The following is a 25,561-nucleotide window of genomic DNA, read 5'->3' as shown; positions in this document are numbered from 1 at the left end:
TGAGTGATGCTAGATAATTGTAGACAGCAGGTGGTAAGAACTTTCAGAGTTCTTTCTAGCCCAAATAGCTGATTCCTAAATGGTGGTTTGGGGCAATGTATCATAGTCCTAAATAAAAACAAATCCGCTCACATTGTATAAAACACCATGTTTTTTCACCCCACAGGGAAGATAAGGAAACGTGTGAACAGTTGTCTCTAAGAAAGGATTCCTTTCTGACTGAGCTCTTACAATGGCTATGAACACCCTTTTTCTCTCAATGGTGAGTAGAAATTTATTCCTGGAAAATGTTTGTCACAGAAGCGGTGATAGATGAAAGTGCTTCACTAAAGCCATCCTTTATCTAACTATTTCTAGAACATGCCGTCTGCAATATAAAATAACCTTTTTCTTGAAAAAGGCTCATTCACACGTGGACCACATTGTGGGACTAGACAGCACTTGTTTCCCTCTTATGGAAAACCACACACAGAGAGAGTCATAAAGGCAGACACATTGAATTTTATGAATAAAGTTGGTTTTATTCATCCTGGAGAATATTTTAAATTACCTCTTCTATGCATTTTCCTGAAAGGGAAATTGTATGTGTATATGCATATATAGCAATGTTGGTCACCAGCTAAAATGCAGGTACTGAATGTATTTTGTGCAAACTCTTCGCTCTGTATCAAGGTGTAGCTCATACATGTTGTTTGCTGAACTATAGTTACTGAAGTTATGTAGGCTTGCATATCTTATCAAAATTGGTTTCCTCTTTTGCAGCAAGAAAGGAGGAGGATGCCAGTTGGGGAAAGGGGAATGTAGTGCTGTGGGATTGAATTGAATGATCAAGGATTCCTTACTCCCAACTCTTTGATTCTAGTGTAAGGCAGGGGCTGGGGAAGAGGAGGACTACTAAACTACCCAAACTATAGCTTAGCTCAGTGTAGCGCAGCACCAAAACAGCCAGGAAGAGCAAATCAGCCACAATATCCTCTCTCAGAGCCTGCAAATTCATGCATTCATGCCAAGCCTTGGTTTGGCTTGGTGTCACGTGCAAACCAGGGGATAGTCACATGCCTCAGCTAATTGTCCTGATCCAAATGCAGACCAAAATCTGAATTAATTTTACAGACATCCAGAGGACATCTAGGAAATTAATCTGGTTATTTCCAGAGAGGGCAGAGTGTAGAGTACTAATTTCTAGCAATGATGCTTATTTCATCCACCTTTAACTCTCTGCAGTCATCTTCTGTCTTTAATGTAAGTGATACAGATGTGACCAGCAATCTTTTTAACCTTTCTTCATGATATTTGTTCTCCTAATTTGGGGGCTAACATTGCAACTCTCTTGCAAAACCATCCTTTTTCTTTTCAAAGATGTCTACCATTCACACAGAAGGCACCCTCTGGGGAGAGCTGAGCTGTTGATTGTGGATTAAAAGTTTTTAATGTTTGATGTTTTACTGTGGTTTTATAATTTGTTGTAAGTGTCCCAGAGTGAGTGGGGCAACCCAACCAGGCAAATAAATGAATGAATCACCAGCCTCGTATTTTTCTGCCTTTCCCAAGTAGGCTCACCAAAGCACTGGAATAGCTCTGTCTGAAGTTAGCCATAGTTTCCAGTATTCACAAGAGGAGTCATGAAAATATGCTTGTGTGTATGCCTTTAACTACACATGATGGGGGAAACCCTGAGCCTAGGGGTGTTGCTAGCTGCTTAAAGAACTTAGGGCACAGGTCTATGTCTATGAGATAAACTGACATGTGTGAATTTTTATGCATAAATGATCTATTGGGGAAAGCATTGCGGATGGCTAAGGTTTCCCTAACACTGACCTTTGTCGTATACCCAGCTGGCTTGGGGGTCAAAGTTAAAACCATGCTTTTTAAGTTTAAAAAATGGGGAGGGGCAAGATATCTGGCCCATCATAAAATCCCTGGGCTACTCAGGAATAATGTCCCTGGACAGACCTCTAATGAATGTCAGGGATTCAATACATGTTTCAAAACTGCTTTACTATTCTTTGTAACCTGTTGTTCAGCTACAACTGTTTGTGTGTGTGTGTGTGCGCGCGCGTTGCTTAAAAAAGCAATTACAGATCCCCAGAAATATAGTTTAATTATCAAAGCAATAAACAGAATTATAAATATTAAATAATGAGCTGGGGGGGGGAACCCAGTGGATCAGGATTGCTGATTATTAAATACACTCTAGCTACATCATTCAGTGTCAGTGAAGACTAGATAAATGTTTTCTTTTCTTTTTGGTAATGTTCAAGTCACCGTTTCAAGTTTAAAAATTGTGGATCTAAATGTTATGGCAGCCATTGTCTGAGGTGCTGAACTGACTAAAATGCAAATGGCCTTTGAGTGAGGCACTGAAAATACAACTGGGGGACTTTTACTTCACTGCCTCTGTCATTGCTCTCCAAGTAAATTGCATTTGACAAGGCTGTTTCTCAAAGATTAGCAGTGGTTAGATTAAGCTGTCCTTGATTTTGCCATTTAATCCGGCACTGTTGTTTTGGTATAGTGAAGAGAACAAGACAACGGACAGCTCTTTTCCTGTTCTTTGAACTACATTAGCAGTCCTAAGACCATATCAGCTACTCAGGATCCTGCCATGAGACTCCATCACTTAAGGCTTTTGGATAAAAGTGGCACTCCAGTGATGCATTCTGGACACTGATCCATGCCCAAGAGCAGAGCTGTTCATATGTCCTACCAAAAGCCTACAATTCTTTGCCCAGGATGAGTTGAATTCTGCAACCTGTGTAAATTAGGCAAGTTGTGTAAATGCACATAGTGACTGTTTTGTGTGATATACTTGGCTTTTGCTAGTCATAAGGAAGGACAAGGAGTTAGGATGGGTGCACCCCAGCTATTCAGCTGCTCCTCTGGCTTTATGAGAATTTCATAAGGCATGGTATACTTTCAAGGGTGTGTTTATAGCTGCAAGGGCTCAAAATATGTGACATATCCACAAGGCTGCCCATGAAGTTGTCTATCAAAGTGACAAAGGAGAAGCAGTAGCTCAAGGCAGCATTCTCCTGTCCTTAGCAGTGTTATGAAGCTTATACAAGTTTAACAGAAATGGCAGCATTGAATATAATCTGGAAAATGCTCCAAGCAACATAAACACTACTCAGTACTCCAACTTCTTATTTAATCCTTTTAGGAATTTCAGGGTCCCCTTTCCTTGACATCCAGGATTTCTATGTATTGCTCAGATTAGTTGCATTAGTTGCACTCACTTTGCAGCTTGTCTAATACTTAAATGTTCAGTCTCTTTATAGCAAGTCAACAAATTTCAAATGAAATTTAAGAGTACAGTGGTACCTCGGGTTATATACGCTTCAGGTTCCAGACTCCGCTAACCCAGAAATATTACCTTGGGTCAAGAACTTTGCTTCAGGATGAGAACAGAAATCATGCTCCGACGGTGTGGTGGCAGCAGGAGGCCCCATTAGCTAGTGGTGCTTCAGGTTAAGAACAGTTTCAGGTTAAGAACGGACCTCCGGAACGAATTAAGTACTTAACCTGAGGTACCACTGTATAGTCTGTACTAAATGGGTTACCAAACATGAAGGGCTGGAGAGATACCAACCCCCTTATTTCTTTCACTGTATTAACAAGCAGGTATGAATATACAGTCGCAAGGATTAGGAGGTTTGACTGTGCCCACATCCTGCATCTCATTCGTTCAGCCCTCTCTTTCTTGGCCAAGTGTAAGTTCAGTGCCCTGAACTTTATTGCCTTACTCATTATTAACCCTACTGATTTTGAAGTGACTACTCGTGCACATGTGTTTACCTGATATATACCAAGATTTATCTTGGCATAGAGATGGAGTGATGGGGTGAAGTTTCCCCTGCTGCATTTCTTCCTGTTTGGTTTGTGCAAAAGCAGGCATGATATGTGGACCTCCAGGTGTTGTTTGAGTAGAAGTTCCATGGTTGGGGGGTGATGGAAGTTGGAGTCAACAAGAGGTGGGCAGTGGTTCATCATTCATGTGTTAACAGCACAGGAGTCTAGATAGAAAAAGTGATGTACACTTATAATTGCAGCTACCATTTGGGGAAACTGCATATATGTCATAAATTGTAAAGGTAAAGGGACCCCTGACCATTAGGTCCATTCGTGACCGACTCTGGCGTTGCGGCGCTCATCTCGCTTTATTGGCTGAGGGAGCTGGCGTACAGCTTCCAGGTCATGTGGCCAGCATGACTAAGCCGCTTCTGGTGAACCAGAGCAGCACACGGAAACACCGTTTACCTTCCCGACGCAGCGGTACCTATTTATCTACTTGCACTGGCATGTTTTTGAACTGCTAGGTTGGCAGGAGTAGGGACCGAGCAACGGGAGCTCACCCCGTTGCGGGGATTCAAACCGCCGACCTTCTGATTGGCAAGTCCTAGGCTCTGTGGTTTAACCCACAGCGCCACCCGCGCCCATCATAAATTATAGTTGTGTTATTAATATGTTCAATCTCTGTTGCCCACACTTTGTTTATAAGTATAAAGGGACTTCTTCCTTTACCATGCATGTCTGTTGCATAGATCAACTGTGAGCTAACACCACAAGCCTAGTTTGTGAAATCCACCATCTGTTGTGGAATGAAAGAGGTGATTCTGCAAGGGCAAATTACTACCTCTCAGCCAAACTACAGTACACTTTTTAAGGCACATGCAACAGATAAATACGCAAGTCTCCTGTTTTGTTTTAAGGAATGGCATGGGATGCTTACCCCCTTACTCCTCTAGCTACTTTCCTGCTCAAAATCGCCCTATAAGCTGCTTTTTTGTCTCAATAATATAGTGTTGGGCAATCTAGCTGTGAGTCGCTTCTCGTTCCCTTTCGTGGAGGTTCTTTAATTTTACAAAGGCTTCTCATTGGTGGTCTTGATTCACTACATTTTATCTTAGAACATTGTGCATATTTATGTACTTAAACAATGTATATGCCGCTTAGCTACACTTGCCTCTGAGCAGATGCAAAGGCAGCATGTGACAAATGTGTTTACAAGCATGGACATAATGCAGGCATGCCCCCCAGGGAGCCAGGTGTGACTGCAGCTCCTCCCTGAGTGTATAGATGGTGATAAATGCAGGTTTTTCTGTGTGCTGTGTGGAATGGCCCTGCCTCTCCACACGGCGGTGACTGAGGTGAGTTTCTTCTTGGTTCGGGGCTGGGATGCTACAAAGGAGCCGAATGCCTTTGAGATGGCGACTCCGTGAGATCAGCTCGCGCGGTGCAGATCTAAGGCTCTCTTGCAATTTCTGCCGATGGGGGCGGTGAGTAAACAGAGCGACCCGGACTGTGCATACACAGTGTTGGCGCTCGCTCGCCGCGTCTGTGTTGGGCGCTAGCAGGCGCCTCAGTCCCCGCCTCCTTACGCAGAGCCACCCGGCCCCGTTTTCATGAATGAAATCCAATCGGCTGAGTATAAATAGACCCGAAGGCTGCCGACGTCACCATGAGAACGGCTCCTACCGCTGCTCCGGAGCTCGGCTCTTTTGCATTGCACTCCAGATTCACCCTGAATCCCGAGGGGGGGAGGGAGGAGCGGGTCTAGCCGGAGAGAGCGCATCGGCTGCAGCTGCAGGAACGGGGCGAAGGGCAGCTCCAGCGCCATGCTGCCTTTGTGCAAAGTTGGCGGGCGGCTCTCTGGCATTGCGCGCCCCGTGTAAGGAGCGGCTGCTGCTGCTGCTGCTACCGGGGGTCGCCGCCGTTGCTCAGCCGCGGAGGCTGCAAGGCACCAGTCCCTGCCGGGTAAGGCGCCGTGTTCCGCCGCCGCCGCGCGTGATCGTGCCCAAGTTTTGCGCGCGCTGCATCCCAGCATCACACCCCCTTCCTCCCGCGCCCGTCCGCTCGCTCGCGTCTTTGCCGGCCACACGTGCAAGGTACCCCCTCCCAAAGTGTTATATGGCAGAAAGTTAACGCGGTAGGACATTAAGCCTGACGGGGGCAGTAACATCGGGGTTGCCCCAAGGGATCTCAGGCCTTTGACCCAGGGAGCTGGTGGCAGTCCATAACAGGCGGGTCGCTCCCACACCGGTGGTCTCCCGTGATGCCAGATTTGCTGACCGGGCACTATTCCCAGGTTGGCACGGCTGACCGGCGGGAGGGAGGGGATGCTCATCTCGGAAGTACTGGAGGCAGAACCTAAAGGCATCATAACTTGTCCCCCTTTGTCCGTGCAAATGCACACTGGCCTGCCTTGGCCTTTGCTGTGTCTGCCGCGTCTGTTGTGGGTTGCTGTGACAACAGCCAGGGGGCTACCATGAGAGGGCTTGCAATGGACACATTAGGGGGCGTACAAGTTCAAGCCAGCAACCAATGGTTGCTTCTTGGTATCTGAAGAAGAAGCCCACCATATATATTATTATATGTCCTGTGTGTGTGTGTGTGTGTGTGTGATGGGGAAAGCAAGTCTGCTGAATGTTTGAATGAGTGGGAGAAACAGAGGTTGCAACCCAGCCAAGCCATTTATTTCAGTTGCAGGACAGCAGGTGTGCCACTAATAGGAATAGTCTTAAGAAGTCCTGAACTTTGGCTGCATCATGCTTATGATATTTATACTGTAATAAACATTTTAATAGAACGATTGGGTTCCTCCTCCCCCTTTCTCTGCCCCTATTCCTTTTTGCTTGGAGCTTGTGGTTTCCAGCAGCCCCAGCATCCCTGTCAAAGCAGAAAAGGCAAGGCAAGCAGTTCGAGCCAGTCCTTTTGACCGACTTGGCTGCTGCTGGCCATAACGCAAACCATGCGGCTGAAAAGCTGGCTTTGCACATCTGTTCGCACGGAACCGTGAAGTTCTGCATATGGTCACAGCGAGAGCTGGCAGGCAATGCCAGAATATTCTCAGCAACTGACAGTAGCTCACCCGCCGTTTGTTTTCTGTTCCTGGACGTTCTCTTGAACAGCAGCCAAGCATGTAGCGCCTAGCAAACTGGCGGCATTAAATAAATGCTAAGTAGTGCTGGAGCTATTTTTTAAAAATAGGAGAAGATAGAAAACATGTATGTGGCTCATTCAACCTGTCATATGTATTTTTGGAACCCGGCCAACGGCCATTACAATGGTTCGCTTAATTAATCATTGCTAAGTCAGAAGTTTGCAGAAGACGGTTCTGCATACCTATCATGCTTCTTTTGCCCTCTTCAAGAAAATATGCTTTGCTTATACCTGAAATTACCTTTTGAATTATCATTTTTTAATGAGCAAAGCTCTTCTAAATGTTTTGTGAGCAATAAAGCAAACAAATAAGACTTCTTTAAAACATTATTTCCTTTTTAGTGTTGTTTTGCATGCGTTAGTGGTATCTATACAGTGACTAATATGCAGTTGTCCAAAGGCCTAAGGAGTTTGTGCTTCTGGACTACTTTTGGATGGTTGATAGCTGGGATCAGTTGAAGTACATTCTTATCTAGGAGACACTTTTTTCAGTGGATTGGGAAGAATATCAGTCATTAATAAAAGCTAGATACTGAAATCCACACTCAGGAGAATAGTTTTCATCATCTCTCAGGAAACTTTGAACGCACTATTGCTACAGTTTGATCAAAATCCATATATGAATTTGGCTTAAGCTTACAGTGTTTGCACTAATATTCCACTGTCTGCTCTTAGGCCTTTATCACATAAAAGCTTTATTTGACAATGAATAGTTTGGCATCATTCTAACAAGAAGAAGGGTTATTAAGGCAATAATTAAGTCCCATCATCCCTACATCTATTAATATATAGAATAAAGCAACATAATAATATACAAATGGAAGGAATGTGGGGTTTGGAAACATCCAACAAGGCTTTTTATTTAATTATTTGGTAAAGTCCTTTTGCGTTAAAATATGGCAGCCATAGAAGTTGATTCAAATACCAGTAAGTAATATTTTCTTGTTGTGAAGAAGAGAGATAATGCATCTATAAAGACTTGTATCTGATATCATTTCCTCAGAGTAATGGGAACAACTTCCCTCCTAATGATACAGTGGCACTTGCTGCAGTCCAGCAACAGTAATGTAAGTGATGTACAAATGTAAAGGAGAGGAGGGCTTAGGAACATAGTTTCACTTACCTCAGTATTGTCTACACTAGCCTCCTCCAACCTGGTACCCTCCAGATGTTGGTCTGCAACTTCCATCATCACTGGCCATGCTGGCTGGGGCTGATGGAGGCCAACATCTGGAGGGTGTCTGGGTGGGGAAGACTGGTCTATACCGAAGAAATGTGGCTCTCCAAGGTTTCAGGCAGAAAAACGTTTCTAGCCCTGCCTGCAGTTGTCAGGGATTGAATCTAGCATCTTCTTCATGCAATGCAGATAAACCAGCATTGAGCTAAAGCCTTCCACTTGTTGTAATGGTGGAAGAGGTGCAATGGTACACTGACATTGTTGCTGTCATTTGCGTTTATTATCGCTTATGGTGCTTTCAGCAGAAGTGGTCCCATGGTGGTAAGCACTTTTTTTAATAATAAAGAAGAGGATGAGAAAAGTGTACTCCAGTGCTAGGGGGCACTAGGGAGCTCACAGCTTCAAAGAAAAAGCAACGGGCCTAGAAATTGTGAGCTGCAGTGTGGAAAGGAATAACCTTGCCCTGCTTTTTCTTTAAGAAGCTACTGAAGCATTCTTGAGCTGAATGCTTAAAACAATTTTCCTGCCATATACTAATGTAAAAACCATGAAAACAAGCTCTTAGTCTGTATAGACACTGAGAGATCATGTTTCGTCATCAGTGATGACACGAAACTGGCATTGATGTCACAGGCACTATCCAATTGATGGCTGTTGCAGGCATAAACCTGGGCCAGGGGATGTTAGAATCTTAGTAGGTATATTTCAAAATATGAAAATGCCACCAGAAAACTGGTTTTACAGTGATGAAAGTACAACAGGAATAAAAGCCATAAATGTGTATATTGTGCACACAACAAGAAGAGGACAATAGCATTTCCACAGCTCGGAAAATGCATCAGCTGTATGAGCCTAAGAAGAAGAATATTGGTGTATGCTTTCATATCTTTAATTTATACTGTATGCCAGAGTGTTTGTACAAGCAAGCTGTCAGTGACCTCAATGGCAGTGAGGGCTGTTTAAGAATGTTTACATTGGACAGTTGAGTTGATTCATATGGGAAAAGAATTCTTTACAACAGGGGCCATCCTGCAGGGGGACTAAGAAACAGATTGGGGTGGGATTCATAGTGAAGAGACAAGCACAAAAACCACAATTTCAGTATGACTTTTTCTCCTTTGTTGTGCTTTATGGTGCTGTTGCTTCAAGCTTTGTTAAAGTTACCATTCATACATGGCACATTGCAGAGTAACATACAGTGGTACTTCAGGTTACAGACACTTCAGTTTACAGACACTTCAGGTTACAGACTCTGCTAACCCAGAAATAGTACCTCGGGTTAAGAACTTCAGGATGAGAACAGAAATCGTGTGGCAGCAGCAGCAGGAGGCTCCACCTGAAGTGGTGCTTCAGGTAAAGAACAGTTTCAGGTTAAGAATGGATCTCCAGAACAAATTAAGTTCTTAACCTGAGGTACCACTGTATTTTACTATGTACAATCCTCCTCTCTCTCCCCCACCCCACCCCAAGGAGTTTATATTATATATTTTGTCAACATCAGAGTCAAGGGAGGAGAGGATAAGAGGAAAACAAGGGCAATCGGGGATAAATGTGAGCAAATGAAATTTCATTTAATTATGCTTCATTTTGATTGGGGTTTGGTCCAAGGCATCACAAAAAGGTGCTTTTGTTTCTTTTCTAATCTGCTGGTGTGGCATTTGGCCACACAAATGGACCACCGAGCTTTATCCTATCCTACATCCATTGCGGTGCAACTAGAGGCAATGTCTTGAGAGAGCTGCTGCAGCATCCAGTGCAAGGCAACTAGAGCTGGGCACTCTGCTGGCCTCCAAAAGCTAGGAGAAAACCATGCTGCCAGAGCTGCCAGCCAACTAGCATCAGGGCCTTAGGATGAGGTGCAATAGGCCATTGGAAGCCTCAATTAAACACAGCCCCTTTTGCCATACACTTGCAGGGCTTACGGGCTTCATGCACCAGTACCAAGGAACAACATTAATTGCTTCAGCACAGCAGAAAGTACCATTTCCCAACAAGAAAATAAATGTCCGTCGATGATGGTGCTGGGAACCTGATTCTATCCTGAGCACAGAATGCTGCAAATATTCCAGTGTTACATCTGCATTAGGAAATGGTAGCGCAGAAGTCTCACAAAACAGGTGGTGGAAAGTGAGCTTGCCAGTGTCTCTTGTGCCAACTGCCAAGCCCAGGTAGTTTCTGCACAGGCAGAAAGACAGGCGCTCTCAGACATGGCATAATGTGGGTTTTCTGCACACAGTTTTGTATTGTGAAATGTTTTGATTTGGAAAACTAGAAGCATTACAGTGTGAAATGTGATTTCCTACAACAATTTTCAGATGTTTTCAGTGTAAACACTGCACATCAGCTGCATGCTAAATAAACCAACTCAGCATTGACTGTTGATTGTTGTGTCAACATGCTTTGGTTCTAATCTTACTCACGCTGCAGAAACTGGTAATTTCAAGGCAAAATCCAGGATTTGTACTAGGGAAGGAATTCCCCTTTTATTTTCACATTGCTTTATGATACAATGGGAACCTAATAATTGTGTTGTTTAGATCAGATCGAAGTCTATGTAGTCCAGCATTCTGTTTCTAGCAGAAGGCAGCCAGGTATTTTTGGAAGTTCAATAGTAGGACATGAAGATCATAGAATTGTAGAGTTGGATGGGACACCAAGGGTCATATAGTTCAGCCCCTGCCATGCAGGGATCACAGTTAAAGAATCCATGAAAAGGGACACTCAACCTCTGTTTAAAAACCTCTAATAAAGGAGAGTCCACCTCCTTCCAGGGTACTTCATTCCACTGTCAAACAGCTCTTACTGTCAGAAAGTTCTTCCTACTGTTTACATGGAATCTCCTATCGTATAATTTGAATCAGTTGGGTTTTGATTGCAGCTATTGCCTCTGAAAGGTTGTCTGGTATGGATAATATTGTTGTGGACCATCTTTGTGCACCTTTTTGTTGAGGTGATACCCTAAACATTTTTTCCAACACTAAATAGTATGATTTTGTAGATGATACAGGCTGCTAGCCCATGTAACACAAGAGGTAATCTTTCAGCTAGAGCAACTCTACCAGTGAAGCAGCATGTGTTTGTGTATTAACTTCTGCTTCTAAAGTTGAATTTAAAGGGGTAAAGATCTCATAGGATTCTTAAACAAAATGTGCATCAGCTCAGATACTGCCCTGGTTTAGACAACTGTGAATAAGGCCTGGTGAACTTCAGGCTTGCTCATTCCTGCTATCCTCCTCTGCATGTGGAGGCTAAGGGTGAAAGCTTCCACTTTTGATTAAACTATGCCTTCCTGTTACATATAAGATCAAGGAACTGTGGTGTGTTCTTCTTGATTAGCAAAGTACAATTTCGGAGTTAAAATACACCAAAGTTTGTACATGACTGTAGCTTAGAAGAAGGGAAAAGAACAGAACAGATGATTGCACTCCCTGTCCTATTCTTGCAAGGTTTGAGTTTTTCAAGAGTTTGGAGAAGCCCAAAGTTTCAAGGCCAGCACCATATCAGGGTGAGCAGACATTCAGGGATCCAGAATGTGTCAGTATATTGCTTTTGAATGTTAGAGCTCATGCCCTCTACCTCTTGGGCCTTAACGGCAAAGGCACCACCAGCATATGCTACAGATCGAAAAGAAACATCTCTGCTATCACAAGATGGAAGGAGCATGTAAATCTGGTCTTTGGAAGGGGATGAAGTCCAGAATTACCAAGAACAACCTATTCTGCCATTCTTATTTAGCTGCTCTCAAATAAGTAGCATTTTTTGTCCCAACAACAGAATAGGACCTTTGGTCAAGTAGTTGAACTTGTCCTTTGCCTCTTGAAATCCAATTTGTTTGATGTAACAGCAGCAGCAGCACAGTTTCTCTGTCAAACAAATAATTCTAACATGAGTGTGGTTGTTTTCTTTTTTGACTTCAATTTTTAGTAGTTATCTTGAAATGGAACTCTAGCATACCTGAAGAAAAGAAAAGGGGGGGGGGGGAGAGGAAAGGCAATAATAGAGCCTAGTGTGATATAGTCAGTTTTAGAAAACAAAGTGCTATGCGTCGAAGGAAGTGAATAACAGCAAGTTATTCTGTTGCAGCTCATGGACAGCCAGTGCTTTTGACTTCTAGAAATTTTATCTCTATGTCCTTGACCATCTGCATTCTTTCTACCATTCTCCTTTTATCTGCCCCAGCTTTCTCATGCCGCCTTCTTCTCGGAAACTAACCAGTTGTACTTTGTATTGCCTTTCTTCACCAGAGTAACCTTATAGGTTCTGACTATGGCACCGTATCTTTCTTCCTGGTAAATTTTTTAAAAGCTCAGTTGTTTGACCACATCTGCACTGCTTTTTCAGCATAGTCTTCGGCTATAGTTACAAATCCCAATTTCAATGATTTATTTTCCTTTCTTGTCATTCTCTTGCTCCTACAAGCTGCATAGTATTGTATGCTTCTGTGATGGGTACAGAGGTCAGGGGCAGGTGTGTAAGGGTGGGGGTGTCCAAAAGTTATTTTTCATACTTGGGATGCATCTAGATGGGTGGGGGGGGTTTACACCTACTTTTATTCACCTGAGTTGCCACTCTTCTACCCATTCAACCCTCTCCAGTCCAAGAAGAAATGTTAGCAATTATCTCACCCCTCCTCCTTTGCTTTCAACAACTTGTAAAAAATAAAAGGAAAAGAACTTGCGTTGTTATTCATATGCCACTGTTCCCTATAATGACTCACCCATTATTTTGCCCCAGGTCTGGAGGAAGCACAACCCTGTTGCTCTTCTTAGATCTTTCATTAGCGTTTGATACTATCAACCATGGTATCCTCTTCTGCAGTCTACAGGATGTGGCCACCAGGGACACTGTTCTCCATTGGTCCCAATCTTATCTCTGGGGGCAGTTCTAGAAGGTAGCATTGGATGAGTGTTTCTTGACCCCCTAGCTCTTGAGCTATGGTGTGCCACCAGAGTTTGAAATTTGCCAAGCACAACTTGGCTATCAGCCACTTGCTACCAAGAGAAGATGCCTGGGCTTCAGGATAGCTCATGACATCTCCACCATCTGGAGGTTACATGCCTGGGGATCCTTGGATCTTGCCTGTTTTCAGTATTTATGATATTTTATCTGCATAATCAGAACACATTTCAGGAACGAAAAGGTTGTATTGAAAAATATGACTTTAGAGCTGTCTGGCCCCAAAATGGCAACTAGTCATTCCTTTTTGGTGACCATAATCCTGGTTTAAGGAGCCATTTGGCACCTAGCTTCTACATCTCAGTTTGTCAGAGTATGTCACAGAGCATGTGGTCTAAACCACTGAGCCTCTTGGGCTTGCAGATCGGAAGGCTGGCAGTTCAAATCCGTGTGATGGGGTGAGCTCCCGTTGCTCTGTCCCAGCTTCTGGCCAACCTAGGAGTTCGAAAGCATACCAGTGCAAGTAGATAAATAGGTATAGCTGCGGCAGGAAGGTAAACTGTGTTTCCGTGTGCTCTGGCTTCCATCACTGTGTCCTGTTGCCGCAGAAGCAGTTTATTCATGCTGGCCACATGACCTGGAAAGCTGTCTGCAGACAAATGCTGGCTCCCTCGGCCTGAAGCGAGATGAGCGCCGCAACCCCATAGTCGCCTTTGACTGGACTTAACTGTCCAGGGGTCCTTTACCTTACCTTTGTATTTACTGTCTTCAGCATATGTTTGTTCTTCAGATACCAAACACTTGGCTTTTTCTATTTAGTACATACATTTTCATTTTATCTGATTACAAAATAGTTTTATCTGAGGCTTAAATTAGAAACGGTCATGGTTGTTGATGTATTGTAGCTGTCTGTGACACTACAAGTCAAAGTCCCTTAACTTGTTTAGACTTCCCCCAGCTTCCCTCCTCTAGTCTACTTCTAGTCATTCTGTTGACTATGCTTTTATGCTCCCTGTGGCCATAAAGTTGTCTATGAATTGCCCCCGTTGTGGTTTTCCTAATGCTCTAGCTTCCTACATGCATAGAGCAGCATGACCAGTTAATGTAATGTTGTTGCTCCACTCTAGACTGGTAATAACTATACTATAAGTCAGATCCCCCCTGTAATTAGCCTTCACATTTCAGTGCGTGAACTTTTGCTTAGGTAATATTTAGTTTTTACATTACCTATGTCTCAAGAGCTGTGTCAACTGAAACAAAAGTAAAATTAACACTAGTTACAGTCCATCCATTATTAAAACATCTCTTATTGCACTTTACAAAGTATAATTGATTGGACAGAACAAATATTGAACAGCAGAACAGCACTTAAAACTACTGGAAGAATGCTTTTAATGCTCATTCTATAGCTATGAAGGGGGGGGGGGACTGTAGTTATGCAGCAAGCATAAAGGCGAAATTGCTCGCCGCTGTAATTATACTTGTTCCTTAATTCTGAAATTGCTTTTCTGTGTAGAAAAATACAGTGCAACGATAAAAGATTTAATTAAGTTTTGACAGCTATTGAACATTTCCAGGAAGGCTTCTGTTTAAACAGAAAAATCTTAGGGTTCCCTCACCTGCAAATTGTGGTGGTTGTTTGGCTCTGTCCTTCATATATACAAGGCGAAATTGTCCGGTTAGGGGGTCCTCATTTGTTTCTGATGAGTCTTTATTCTCCCTGCCACTTCTGGACACTAGAGTTGGATCCCTTCAGCATGACATTTGCAGACTGGTGAACAAACATGTTCATATAGGCCCAGGAATCTCATGTCTTGGACCTTGGCACATTTTTATGCCAACACATGTGGCTGGGGGGGGGGGCAGAAGGAGGAGTATTGTTGAATTACCCCTCCCCTCACCAAAGAAAAATAGATGAAGAGATTTGGTGGAGAAAACAAGGGGCGTTTCAAGACTTGACTGTCAGATTATTCAATGCTACCCTCCCACCCAAATGAATACAAAAGAAAATGTAGGGTGACTGGAAAACAAAAGTGAATTAATTCCCTTACAAGCCATTCACACCGAAATGTATTTGTATGCTAGACAATGTGGGCTTGCAGGTTCACTGATATCTTTAATTGAATGATTATCCATTTTTCTTATGGGAAACTCAATAATGCTTTGCCCAAGAGGATGCAGAAGCAGGGTAATGTTTGCGGACTTAGTTCCAGTTTTCTTGTGCTGTTCTGTGCAAGGTCTGGTGCTGTTTGCATTCAGAAGGGAACCTTTGGACCCAGCACCCATGTGATGATCTGCAAAACACAGTTCTTCACTTTTGTGTGGAACTTCATCACCAGTTTTCTCCTCCAAACTTGGGGGGTGGGAAGGAAATACAAAACATGAACTTGTGCTTTCTGTAGCAAATCGTTAAAACAAAACAACCCCAAAATTTTATCAACACGGCTTGGAAATGAGATAACAAGTTTTACATATCCTTGTGAGAGTACACTCTTAATTTAGACACTAATCTGGTTGATCTTGAAACTTTTGCCTCTAAATTGTTCGCATTGTTGTTGAGGTTGGTTTTCATTCAGAATTAAAAAGATAGAGCAGGGCAAAGATTTACGGAATCCTCTGTGCACAGTATAATAGGATAATAAAGTTGACACAAGTCAGAATAAAATATGGGTTCCTCTAGTTTTGCTTGTAAAGCAGTGCATTCCTGTTTTAGTTTTTAACAGGTGTTATTTTTTTCAGCCAGGTTTTATGCTCCCAAAAGCACAAGTGGATCTTTTAAGAACAAGCTTACACTTTGTATCCAAATGTTGATGGGTCGAGATGATGCCAAAATGCTTTATGCAGCAGTAATTTGTGCCATTTTTAATGCTGGTAGTCTTCGCTGCGTAACATTGAGGAACCTTTTCTTAAGCACATGAATATGAACACTGGTGACCAATGATTAGATGCAGGTGAATAGCCTGCCCTGTGAATGGCCAATGTATGTTCAAGGGTGAGCATTTAAGATCAAAAGTGGTGCTCATATTATAATGAGCCAGCAGTTTGTAGGGCACTCAAGAAATCTGTTCGGCTAATTTCCTTAGAATTAACCTGGGTATGACTCCAGAATGTAAAGTATTGTTTCTTAACTGTCCAGGGGTCCGTTACCTTTACCTTATGATTTGTAACAGTTTCGCTTCTGTAAACCATTTATTTTGGAAAGGATTTTTTTTTTGTCTGTTCTTTATGTGTTTGGGCACCTCTTAAGATACCGTAAAAAATTAATTGTATGATGATTCCTGAGATCAAGGGGCAGGTTTTTGTCTGTTTGGATACAGCTGGATGCCATTTTGAATCAAGATGGCAGACTGAATCTTTCAAAATGCCTGTGATTTTAACCACTGGTTTCTAAACTGCACTGATGCTTTTGTTTATTAGAATTCCAAGGCAATGGCAGGTTCGAGGCTACTGGTTTTTCAGAAAGTAATACAAGCTGGTTGTTGTTGTTTTAAATGTATTTCCCTTTCATGTTTGCTGTGAGGGAATAGCAGTGAGCACTCATGTTAACGTGATGGAGCTGTGTCACACTTTGTGTGGCAAAGGCTAAAGCAACTGCTGTCTGGTCCCGTTGGCAACCCTAGCTACACCATGCTTTATCTCCTTTAAGCAAGTTTATGTTTATAGAAAACCAAGCAGAAAATAAGGAAGGCAGGCATTCAAGGTCAAAAGAACTGCCTGGATTTTATGAACTGTGTGGAGTTTATAAATCAGCCTTGGCAGCAGTATGGTTTAGTCTGAACTTCAATCCTTCCCTTTGAGCAAGTAAAGGGGAAAAAGTAGAACTCTCTTTAAATAATAGGGTTTCCTGCTGTTAGAAACTGGCATTATTGTCTTTTTACAGTCTCCGGTACATGGATGCTGACATGGACTACGAAAGACCTAACGTTGAAACCATCAAGTGTGTGGTTGTTGGTGACAATGCAGTGGGGAAGACTCGCTTAATTTGTGCAAGAGCATGTAACACCACCCTGACGCAGTATCAGCTGCTAGCAACTCACGTTCCCACAGTCTGGGCAATTGATCAGTATCGAGTCTGCCAAGAGGTATGTACTGTCCACTTTATCAAGTTGTGCAATAATGTATAAGGAAGTTTGCCTTGGCATCAACCAGTTATTGGCTTTAAGTGTTGCTGCTTTGTAACAGTCCGTGGAGTTGTGTGTTCTGAATGCATGGTGTTCAGGAGAGAGAAGTAATTCAAAATGGACCAAGTAGACTGGTCTTCCGTCAGTGGTGATAGAACATATTTTGAAATCATTGGACCATTCTGTTCAAAAGTGACAGCTCTATATGGTTGTTGTTTGAAATATCTGTGTTGTGTTTGAATACATACATCCTTTTAGAGTTTATTTATCCAGTCTCCTTTGTTTTAAAAGTATAATATTTTGTAAATATCTTAGCCTCTCTTGAAGAGACAACTGAGCTTTCCTGTGATTTTTAAACAGAGGAAAACCTATGTCTTACACACATTGTGGATAATACATGGAATCTTTCCTGTAGTTCATTTTTAAAAGGGTTGATGTCCATTCAGTTTTAGGACCCTGTTGAGTTGGGAATATCTCAGCACCCTGTTTTGATTCACAGACACCCACACCCCTCTCTTTTCTGGCTTCTGGTCTTGGTGACTGAGCAAGGCTGATATACCCTCCACGTAGCAGTGTGACAGAAGAAATTTCAGCAGGTGCAGCAGGTCCTGTAATAGACCTTTGAGAATGAGAAAGGCTATGCTTGTTGGATTTCATTTGCAGTGCAACTTTAATAAAAAAAGTTCAGGAACTTTGCTGCATCTGGTGGCTCTAGCTGACAGTGTTCTTAATAAAACCTGTGCCAAAGTTGAAAGCTGCTCACCTTTCAGCTCACCATGTGCATTCACAAGTGACCCCCAAATCAGGTTTTCTAAACTGCCCTTCACCTAAAGGTTCCAGGGCAGGTCACAACAATCATTACCTTATATTGTTGTATCCTTATATTGTTGTATCCTGTCCTGGGACCTTATGACAGGTAAAATTAATTAATTAATTAATTAATTAATTAATTAAGAGAGTACATAAATGGCTATATTTAGACATTATGCCAAACAATGTATTGTATGAACCATAGTTTATAATCCAGGCCATGTTTTGAATTTTATGAATGTGCAACACTGTGGTTTAGCGCTGTCTGTCTTTCCTTCCTCTCAGTACTCACCTTCATAAATTCACTCTGGGCCTTCAAAACCTAACTTCTGGTTCTGGTTCAGCAATCAGAAATCATGCCAGAACATAATCAAGTCTCTGTAACCATGATTTGGCACAATTTCTCAAGTAAGCCTTTGACCATGTCCCAGAGTATACTGATATATTAGGACTTTCTTCAGGGAATTGTATCTGCAGCAGGCTTTTAACTGATGGAAATGTACCTATTTCAGGTTCTTGAACGTTCCCGGGATGTTGTTGATGAAGTGAGTGTTTCTCTCAGGCTCTGGGACACATTTGGCGATCATCACAAAGATAGGCGCTTTGCTTATGGAAGGTAAGTGGGAGTTAGCCCAAATTTTTATTTGCAAGTCAAGTAAAACCTAGTGGGAAAAGAACTGCAGCTTTGAAGTGTGAAATGTGAGGTATTAAATTTATCAAGAGTGTTCACATTCCTCTTTCTTTCGAAGAACAGCATCTATCACAAGGGTGATGAATATATACATCTTTGAAGGGAATATAGCTTATCTATGTAGTTTATCAGTGCCATAAAGGTTTTGAGCAAAAGTCTTGAAACATTTTGCATTTCAAATACCATTTGCAAAAATGTAAAAAAACAAACCCTGAAGTGTTGTCAATTGCTTGACTGGCCATGATGAAAGGTAATCAATTCACTTACTGCTAAAATAGCTGCCAGGTGTGTTAAAGAATACAATACAAATGCTTGTGATTCTGCACAGGGAGAAATCTTTCACAACTACTACTGCCCTACAAGCATATGATGTGAAATTTGACTAACACAGATTCTCCTTCATATTTGAGTGTAGCGTGACTCTGTTTTCTCCAGGCTATTCATGGGTGTCCAGTTCTGATAGGCATGTTGGTGTGGATGTAGGAAATGCTTTTTGTCCTTGAGTCCTAAATTTATTGGCCTAAGCACAGTTTGACCAGGGTTAGAGTAATAATTGCTTAAAATGCATGTAGAATTGTAACCTGATTGAAGTCCATTAAAGACCTTCTTCCTATTTTGTTGATTTAAATGTAACTAGAGGAAACAGGTTGTGTTACCTGAATATCAAATATCCTTTCATCAGCATTGCACACCATTGGCCGGGATCCAGAAAGCTACTTTAAGCATAACCCTAAAGCTTTGGGTATCAGAAGTAGTTTTGTATGCCTGCCTGTAGCACCGGGGGTGTGTGTGTGTGTGTGTGTGTGTGTGCGTGCTGATGAAGAGCTACAAGCCCAAACCCCATTGGCTATGCAGAACCAGTTGTGTGGTTCTTGCAATTCTGGCATTTGCATCTAAGCTCACCTTTCATTCACTGATAATAAGTTTGCATTGCCTTCTTTGTTTAGTACTGGTGGCTTAGTACTGTACATTGCAACTTGGGTGATGTCTGCATGGGCAGTAATTTAGTACTTTAATACAGTCTATAGTGGTGGTAGTATTTTACTCTGTTAGTCCAGTCATATGGGAGGAGACAGATATAACATTTTTAACAGTTCTTCATCCACAGTAGGAATCTGATTTCACAGTTTCCTTGATACAGGTTTTTAGACTTGCCCTTTCCCTTATGGCTAAGGCAAGGTATCCCCCTTAGATATGAAACATATAGGGCATCTCATGCATGTATACTCATACAGTGGTGCCCCGCAAGACGAATGCCTCGCAAGACAAAAAACTCGCTAGACGAAAGGTTTTTTCATTCGCGATTTGCCTCGCAAGACGAATTCCCCTATGGGCTTGCTTCGCAAGACGAAAACGTCTTGCGACTTTGTTAAACCGTTTAAACCGTGCTTCGCAAGAAGAAAAATTCGCTAGACAGCAAAAATTGCGGAACGAATTAATTTCGTCTTGCGGGGCACCACTGTATATGTTCATCCTTCAATTTACCTATTCTGTCAGTTTATAAACACTGTGAAGGATTGAGAGAAGGGAAGATATGTTAGTAACACCATAAGCATTAGCCAATAGACATCTGGCTTTCTCTCAGCAGGCTTACAGAACTAAGAATAAACTGTGTCACAAAAATGCACATGCATTTTCAAGGCATGGGCAGTTATTTCAGACTACTTCCATCACACTTAAAATGCAATAGCTTCAGTGTCTCTTGCTCAGCAATTGTATACTGGGTAGGAGAGAAAAAGAACCAGCAATGAAGGCAGCCTCGTATATTATGGCTCTCCCACGTGGAAGCTGCAGAAATGGCTTTTATGAGACAGTCATAATATTTGCAAGCCTCTTAACTGTGTGCACATCTCTGGTTGTATGGCGAATCCCCATTCACAAAACTGCATGTTTCTGATAGAAGCTGGTATCAAAATCTATCACACCATCAGGTTGAAGCATGTGATCAAAAGTTCACAAACATTAGAGCCCCTAAATGGGGGCTGTAATGTATGGGTGACCCTCAGAAGTTATCACAGAAAGCACGGCTGTAGGACAATGAAAAGCAACAGGAGCAAGTAGCAAAAGCAATGGGAGGGAAAAGGAGATGTGTTGCATCAGGCTGGGAGGGAAGCTTATGCAAACACAGAAGAGGTTTGCTGTGCCATTCCTTGATTTGGACGCTTTGGCCATCCTTGCTGCTTTATATCATTCTTTTTTTGAATTCACTCTCCTGATGCAGAGAGCTTTGTGAGAGGTGACTAGTGCCTTAACTGCTCATTTTTGAAAGGCAATCAAAGCCCTAATTAAAGCATACAGTTTAAATTCTTTCTATATTTAAGTATTGCACTTGAATGCACTGTTCAAAGATTGCAAAATATATAATGCATTTTTCAAAGTCACAAAATACTAATTTACTTAGGTGCTAGCAAGTTTAAAATTAAGTGGTTCCTATGTTTACTCTTCGTCTCCCTGCTTGCTGTGTCCTTATGTCAACAGACACTCTGTCACTGAGCAGATTAGTATAGATTAAGAGGGCAAAATCAGGCATGTTCCAGTTTTGGGGGAGAGAAGGTGTAGGATGACATAGGTTATGCATATTTTATTCAGGAATAGTTATGTGCAGTGGCGTAGCGTGGGGGGTGCCAGGGGTGCCGGCTGCACCGGGCGCAACATCTGGGGGGGCGCGAGTCCAGAGTGCCCAGCCCCGTCGTGCCCTCGGCCCGCCCCTATTGTCAGAGCGGCCGGCCAGCCTCTGCCTGCTCCTACCTTGCCCACCCAAGGACTGCGGCAGCACCCGCCCCCGTGGCCACCTACCCCCGCCTCGCCCATTGGCTTGCCTCCCTCGGCCCCGCCTCTCTCCGATGGCCGCGGGGGTGTCCTGCTCGGCGCCGCCGCCTTTTTTCAGGAGGTAGGGAGGCTGGACGGGGAGGTGGGGTCGGAAGCGTGCAGAGAAGGAGGGGAGCTCGTAGCCAAAAAGGCTGCACCGGCCGGCAAAGGGCCGGGGAAAGTTTGGAGAGGAGAAACGCACCGTCATGATTTCCCGGTGGAAGCGGCAGGATTAGGGATGGTGAAGCGTAATTACGCACGAATTTCGCTGGGTGAGAGCTTCGGGGATCGATCGGCAGAAATGGGAATCAATTGGAATATGAGAAAGAGAGAGAGAGAGGGACCATCATTCATAGGCATAGATTTGTAGGGTTAGGGGGCGCAAATCCACGGGTTAGGGGGCGCAAATTACTTGCCTTGCCCTGGGTTAGGGGGTGCAAATTACTTGCCTTGCCCCGGGTGCTGACAACCCACGCTACGCCGCTGGTTATGTGAGGGTCAGAGAAATCCAAACAAGGGACTGGGAACGTAATCTCATGGACTGGAACCAGCTGGGGAACCCAAAAGGGAAGAAGGCTCAGAGACCAGGGACTGGTGGTGGGACAACGGAGAGAGAGAAGACTGGGAGGGGAAGGTGTTGGAAGCTGAAGATTTAACAGGGCTTAGTGAGCTGAGAGAGTCTGTGGCAGAGACAAGGCCAGGATCAGATGCAGGAGCTGAAGCAAAAGAGTGGGGTGAGAGAGGCCAAGAGGCAGAGATGAGTCAGGTTGGTGAAGTGTGACAGGTGTTTCTGGTTCCTGCTGTGAACAAGCTCTGCTCGCCTCTTGTCTCCCAGAAACAGAAAAGGCTTGAAAAGAGTGGAGTAGAGATCAGTGATGCAGAAGTGCAGTCTACTGGGGGAAAACCCTGGAGAGGAGGGGACCTTCAGTCTCTGCAACTGCTTCATGAGGGCAAGACCTACCCGAGATGAGTTGCTGTGCTCATTAGGCCTGACGCCACTGTGTTGATCGTTTTTTTGCTAATAGTTAACTCCAGCTTGCACAGTGTGATTTACTGCTGGCTAACCCATGACAGCTGCATCCAAAACACTGCTGAATCCAAAAATCTGCTGGCCTGGCCAGAAGGTGGGTGAGCAGGGGGTTTTCATGTTTTTTTCTGAACCAGCTCCTGGCTGCCACAACAGAGGGTTAGAACAGTTTTGGATCTGTTAGATTCATGGCTGACTCAGCTACCCACCTCCCAACTATTTTGGGGTGCAATGTCTGTGGCTGCTCACAGCTGTACTTGTCCACTGCCCATGATTTGGATGCAGAAATGCCCACCTAATCTTCCCACCACCATCCCTAGCAGCACTGACTGAGGCTTAGAATTGTGCTGTAAAAGTTATTTCCTTATGGAAAATGTTGGTAAAATTAACTTATCTCAGTGTTGAAAAGCAATAATGAACTTTTCTAAATCTTAATCAAGGGTTTTTCATAGCTGCCAAGCTGTGACATTCAAAATCAAACATGCCTGCATCTTTTTTCCAGTGGGGATAAAAGTAGTTGGGCAGATATTTTCAGCAATAAAACATCACAAGGATAAAGGGTTAAGAAGCTCCCCCCCCCCTTTTCTTGTTTTGCTGGTCTTCTGCTTCATCATGTAGCCTCAGTGTATGTAAGAGGAAAAATGGTCTGGAAAAAGAATTGCATAACAGCACATAATGTGTGCTTTCATCCTTGAGATCACTTAATGTGGAATGGCTAGTTCAAAGCACTCCCTAGCAATGATGTTAAACTACCAGAGAAATAGTAAAATGGTGGATTTTCCCACACTTTATAATTGTGTTTATGGGTGAAATGGGTTTTTTGGTCTGCATCTGTGGTTATGAGTTTGTAATGTTGACTCTTCCCACCCCCCACTGGCTGCTGAGTTAAATAGCATGGAGGACAAGTTTTTGAGCTTGTGGTACTTCCTCTTCCATCTGTGCAAAACACACACCTCTCTCTGATACACTTATATGCACATACATACATATTCTTCTCTCCCTTCAACCTATTACTTCATGTTTTCTCCTCTTCTGTTTTAATTTTGTGCCATGCAGAACTGATCTGGTGTTTTGGTGCTATTTGAGGGTTATATTTTCCATTTGGTTTCAGATCAAACCATGTTTTAGCATGCTCATCATCATGAATTCACGTTCAATTTATTTCCATTCTGCTTGACTGGGGCTTTGTTACAGTAGATATGCATGAGGTATGGGAAAGGTTCCTGGCCTCACTAATTGTCAGACATAATATAAGAAGGTTATAAAAATTGTTCAAACGATAGATCATAACACAAATAGAAGAAGTCATGCTCATATTTTTCGGACTGCCTCTCTCCATAAGAACCTGCCCAGACCCTGAGATCATACTGACTATGAGCCGTTCTTCTTGTGCCTCCTCCATGAGAGGTCAGGAAGGTGGCAACATGAGAACGGGCCTTTTCTGCAATGGTACCCTTCATTCTATCTACACCTTTAGGTGCCAGGCAAAAACATTCCTCTCCAACCAGGCCTTTGGCTAATTAATATCCAATACGCCCTTAAATGCATTGTGGGAGAAGGGGGGGGTGGTTATTAAGTATTATGCGTTTTTTATCTTACATTTTTGTGTAGTGAACCACCCTGAGGTCTACAGATGAAGGGCAGTGTACAAATTTAATTAATTAAAAATAAAAATAAAAGATGCTAATCTGCTACTGCAACCTCCAAGTTCGATATCACATGACATTTAGCAGAGGCATGCTGGTAAAACGTGGTATATTATGTGCATTTATTCATCACAACAAAATAGAGAGGAATAAATTAGTGAATTTCAGTGTATATTAATTTATATATCATCATAATACTTAATCGTATGGGGAGGGGAAGGACAAGTGTAGGCTGTCACTTGAGTATGAAAGTAGAGGGATATTCTTGTATCTTAATCTGTAAGGGTTGGGGCACGTGTTTTGTGTGTAACTTCCCTTCTAAATAATATGCATTATTTGTGTGAACAAGCTGGACATAAGGCTTTGACCCCCCCCCTTCCCTTTTTCATTTCTTTAAGGCTTTTGGCTCACAACAATACAGAATTACATCAAATTGTCAAAAATAATTAGACTAGTAAGATTTATTGGCGGGTGCCGCAGAATTGTCTCTGTGCTTGGTATTGTTTTAATATTTGCTTGTTTGTTTTAGTTTTTAGTATTTTAGATGTGTACAGTGGTACCTCGGGTTAAGAACTTAATTTGTTCCGGAGGTCTGTTCTTAACCTGAAACTGTTCTTAACCTGAAGCACCACTTTAGCTAATGGGGCCTCCTGCTGCCGCTGCACTGGCGCTGCACAATTTCTGTTCTCATCCTGAAGCAAAGTTCTTAACCTGAAGCACTATTTCTGGGTTAGCGGAGTCTGTGACCTGAAGCGTATGTAACCTGAAGCGTATGTAACCTGAGGTACCATTGCACATGTTTATATAACATATAATAATAATATAATATAATATAATATAATATAATATAATATAATATAATAATATGTTATATACCAGTAACATTAGTTTATATACTAATAATCATGATTATAAATAAACGCCTACTTAGAGGGAGTTTAGTTTTGTTAAACTACTTTTACTTGATTAGTGGATTAAATTTCATTCTATTTTAAAGGACTGTTTCAATGCTTTGCTGCATATCTGTTCCATTTTGTTAATGGAGGATAAAGAGTAGTCTTTAGAATGTGACGTGCTCTTTGTAGTGATATGAAGCTCTTGAAATGCGGAGAAGCTGGGTGTGCTCTCGTCTGGCATCTTGCCTGTTCTGAAATAGGAATCAGGGATATAGAAGATAGGTGTCATCTCTGTGTAGTGAAGTCATGTACCTAGGTCCCATCTACCACACTATCCATTGAAAGTCCTTTTAACAGGCATGGCTCCCCACCCCAAAAAAATAATAATCATGGGAACTGTAGCTTGTTAAGGGTGCTGCCCTCCGAGCTATAATTCTCAACACCCTTAAGAATCGTAAGATTTTGGGGGGGAAGCCATAAGTGTTAAAGTGATACATGAATGTGGCTTAATGGGTTCTTAGCTTTTTAGACTTCAGCTTCAAGAGCCTAC

The 25,561-nt window shown here is 42.7% G+C and overlaps 1 protein-coding gene across 6 annotated transcripts in view; it reads left to right on the top strand.

Annotated features, from left to right (window-relative positions):
• Window positions 1–25,561, top strand: part of RHOBTB1 (Rho related BTB domain containing 1) — a 62,804-nt gene that overhangs the window by 8,391 nt on the left and 28,852 nt on the right. Inside the window, exons 2-5 of one of the 6 annotated variants that reach the window (XM_083502590.1) lie at window positions 167–262; window positions 10,032–10,120; window positions 16,893–17,094; window positions 18,456–18,559. In XM_083502590.1, coding sequence (XP_083358716.1) covers window positions 16,903–17,094; window positions 18,456–18,559 — 296 coding nt within the window. In that variant the 5' untranslated portion in view covers window positions 167–262; window positions 10,032–10,120; window positions 16,893–16,902. Of the gene's footprint in view, window positions 1–166; window positions 263–5,436; window positions 5,755–8,774; window positions 8,989–10,031; window positions 10,121–16,892; window positions 17,095–18,455; window positions 18,560–25,561 lie in introns of those variants that run through there. The other 5 variants (XM_083502592.1, XM_083502594.1, XM_083502591.1 and 2 more) reach the window with 5 other exon arrangements.

The sequence above is a fragment of the Podarcis liolepis genome, assembly GCF_965112155.1.
Source record: "Podarcis liolepis genome assembly, chromosome: 5".
NCBI lineage: Eukaryota > Metazoa > Chordata > Lepidosauria > Squamata > Lacertidae > Podarcis > Podarcis liolepis.
This window is presented reverse-complemented; position numbering and strand designations above follow the sequence as displayed.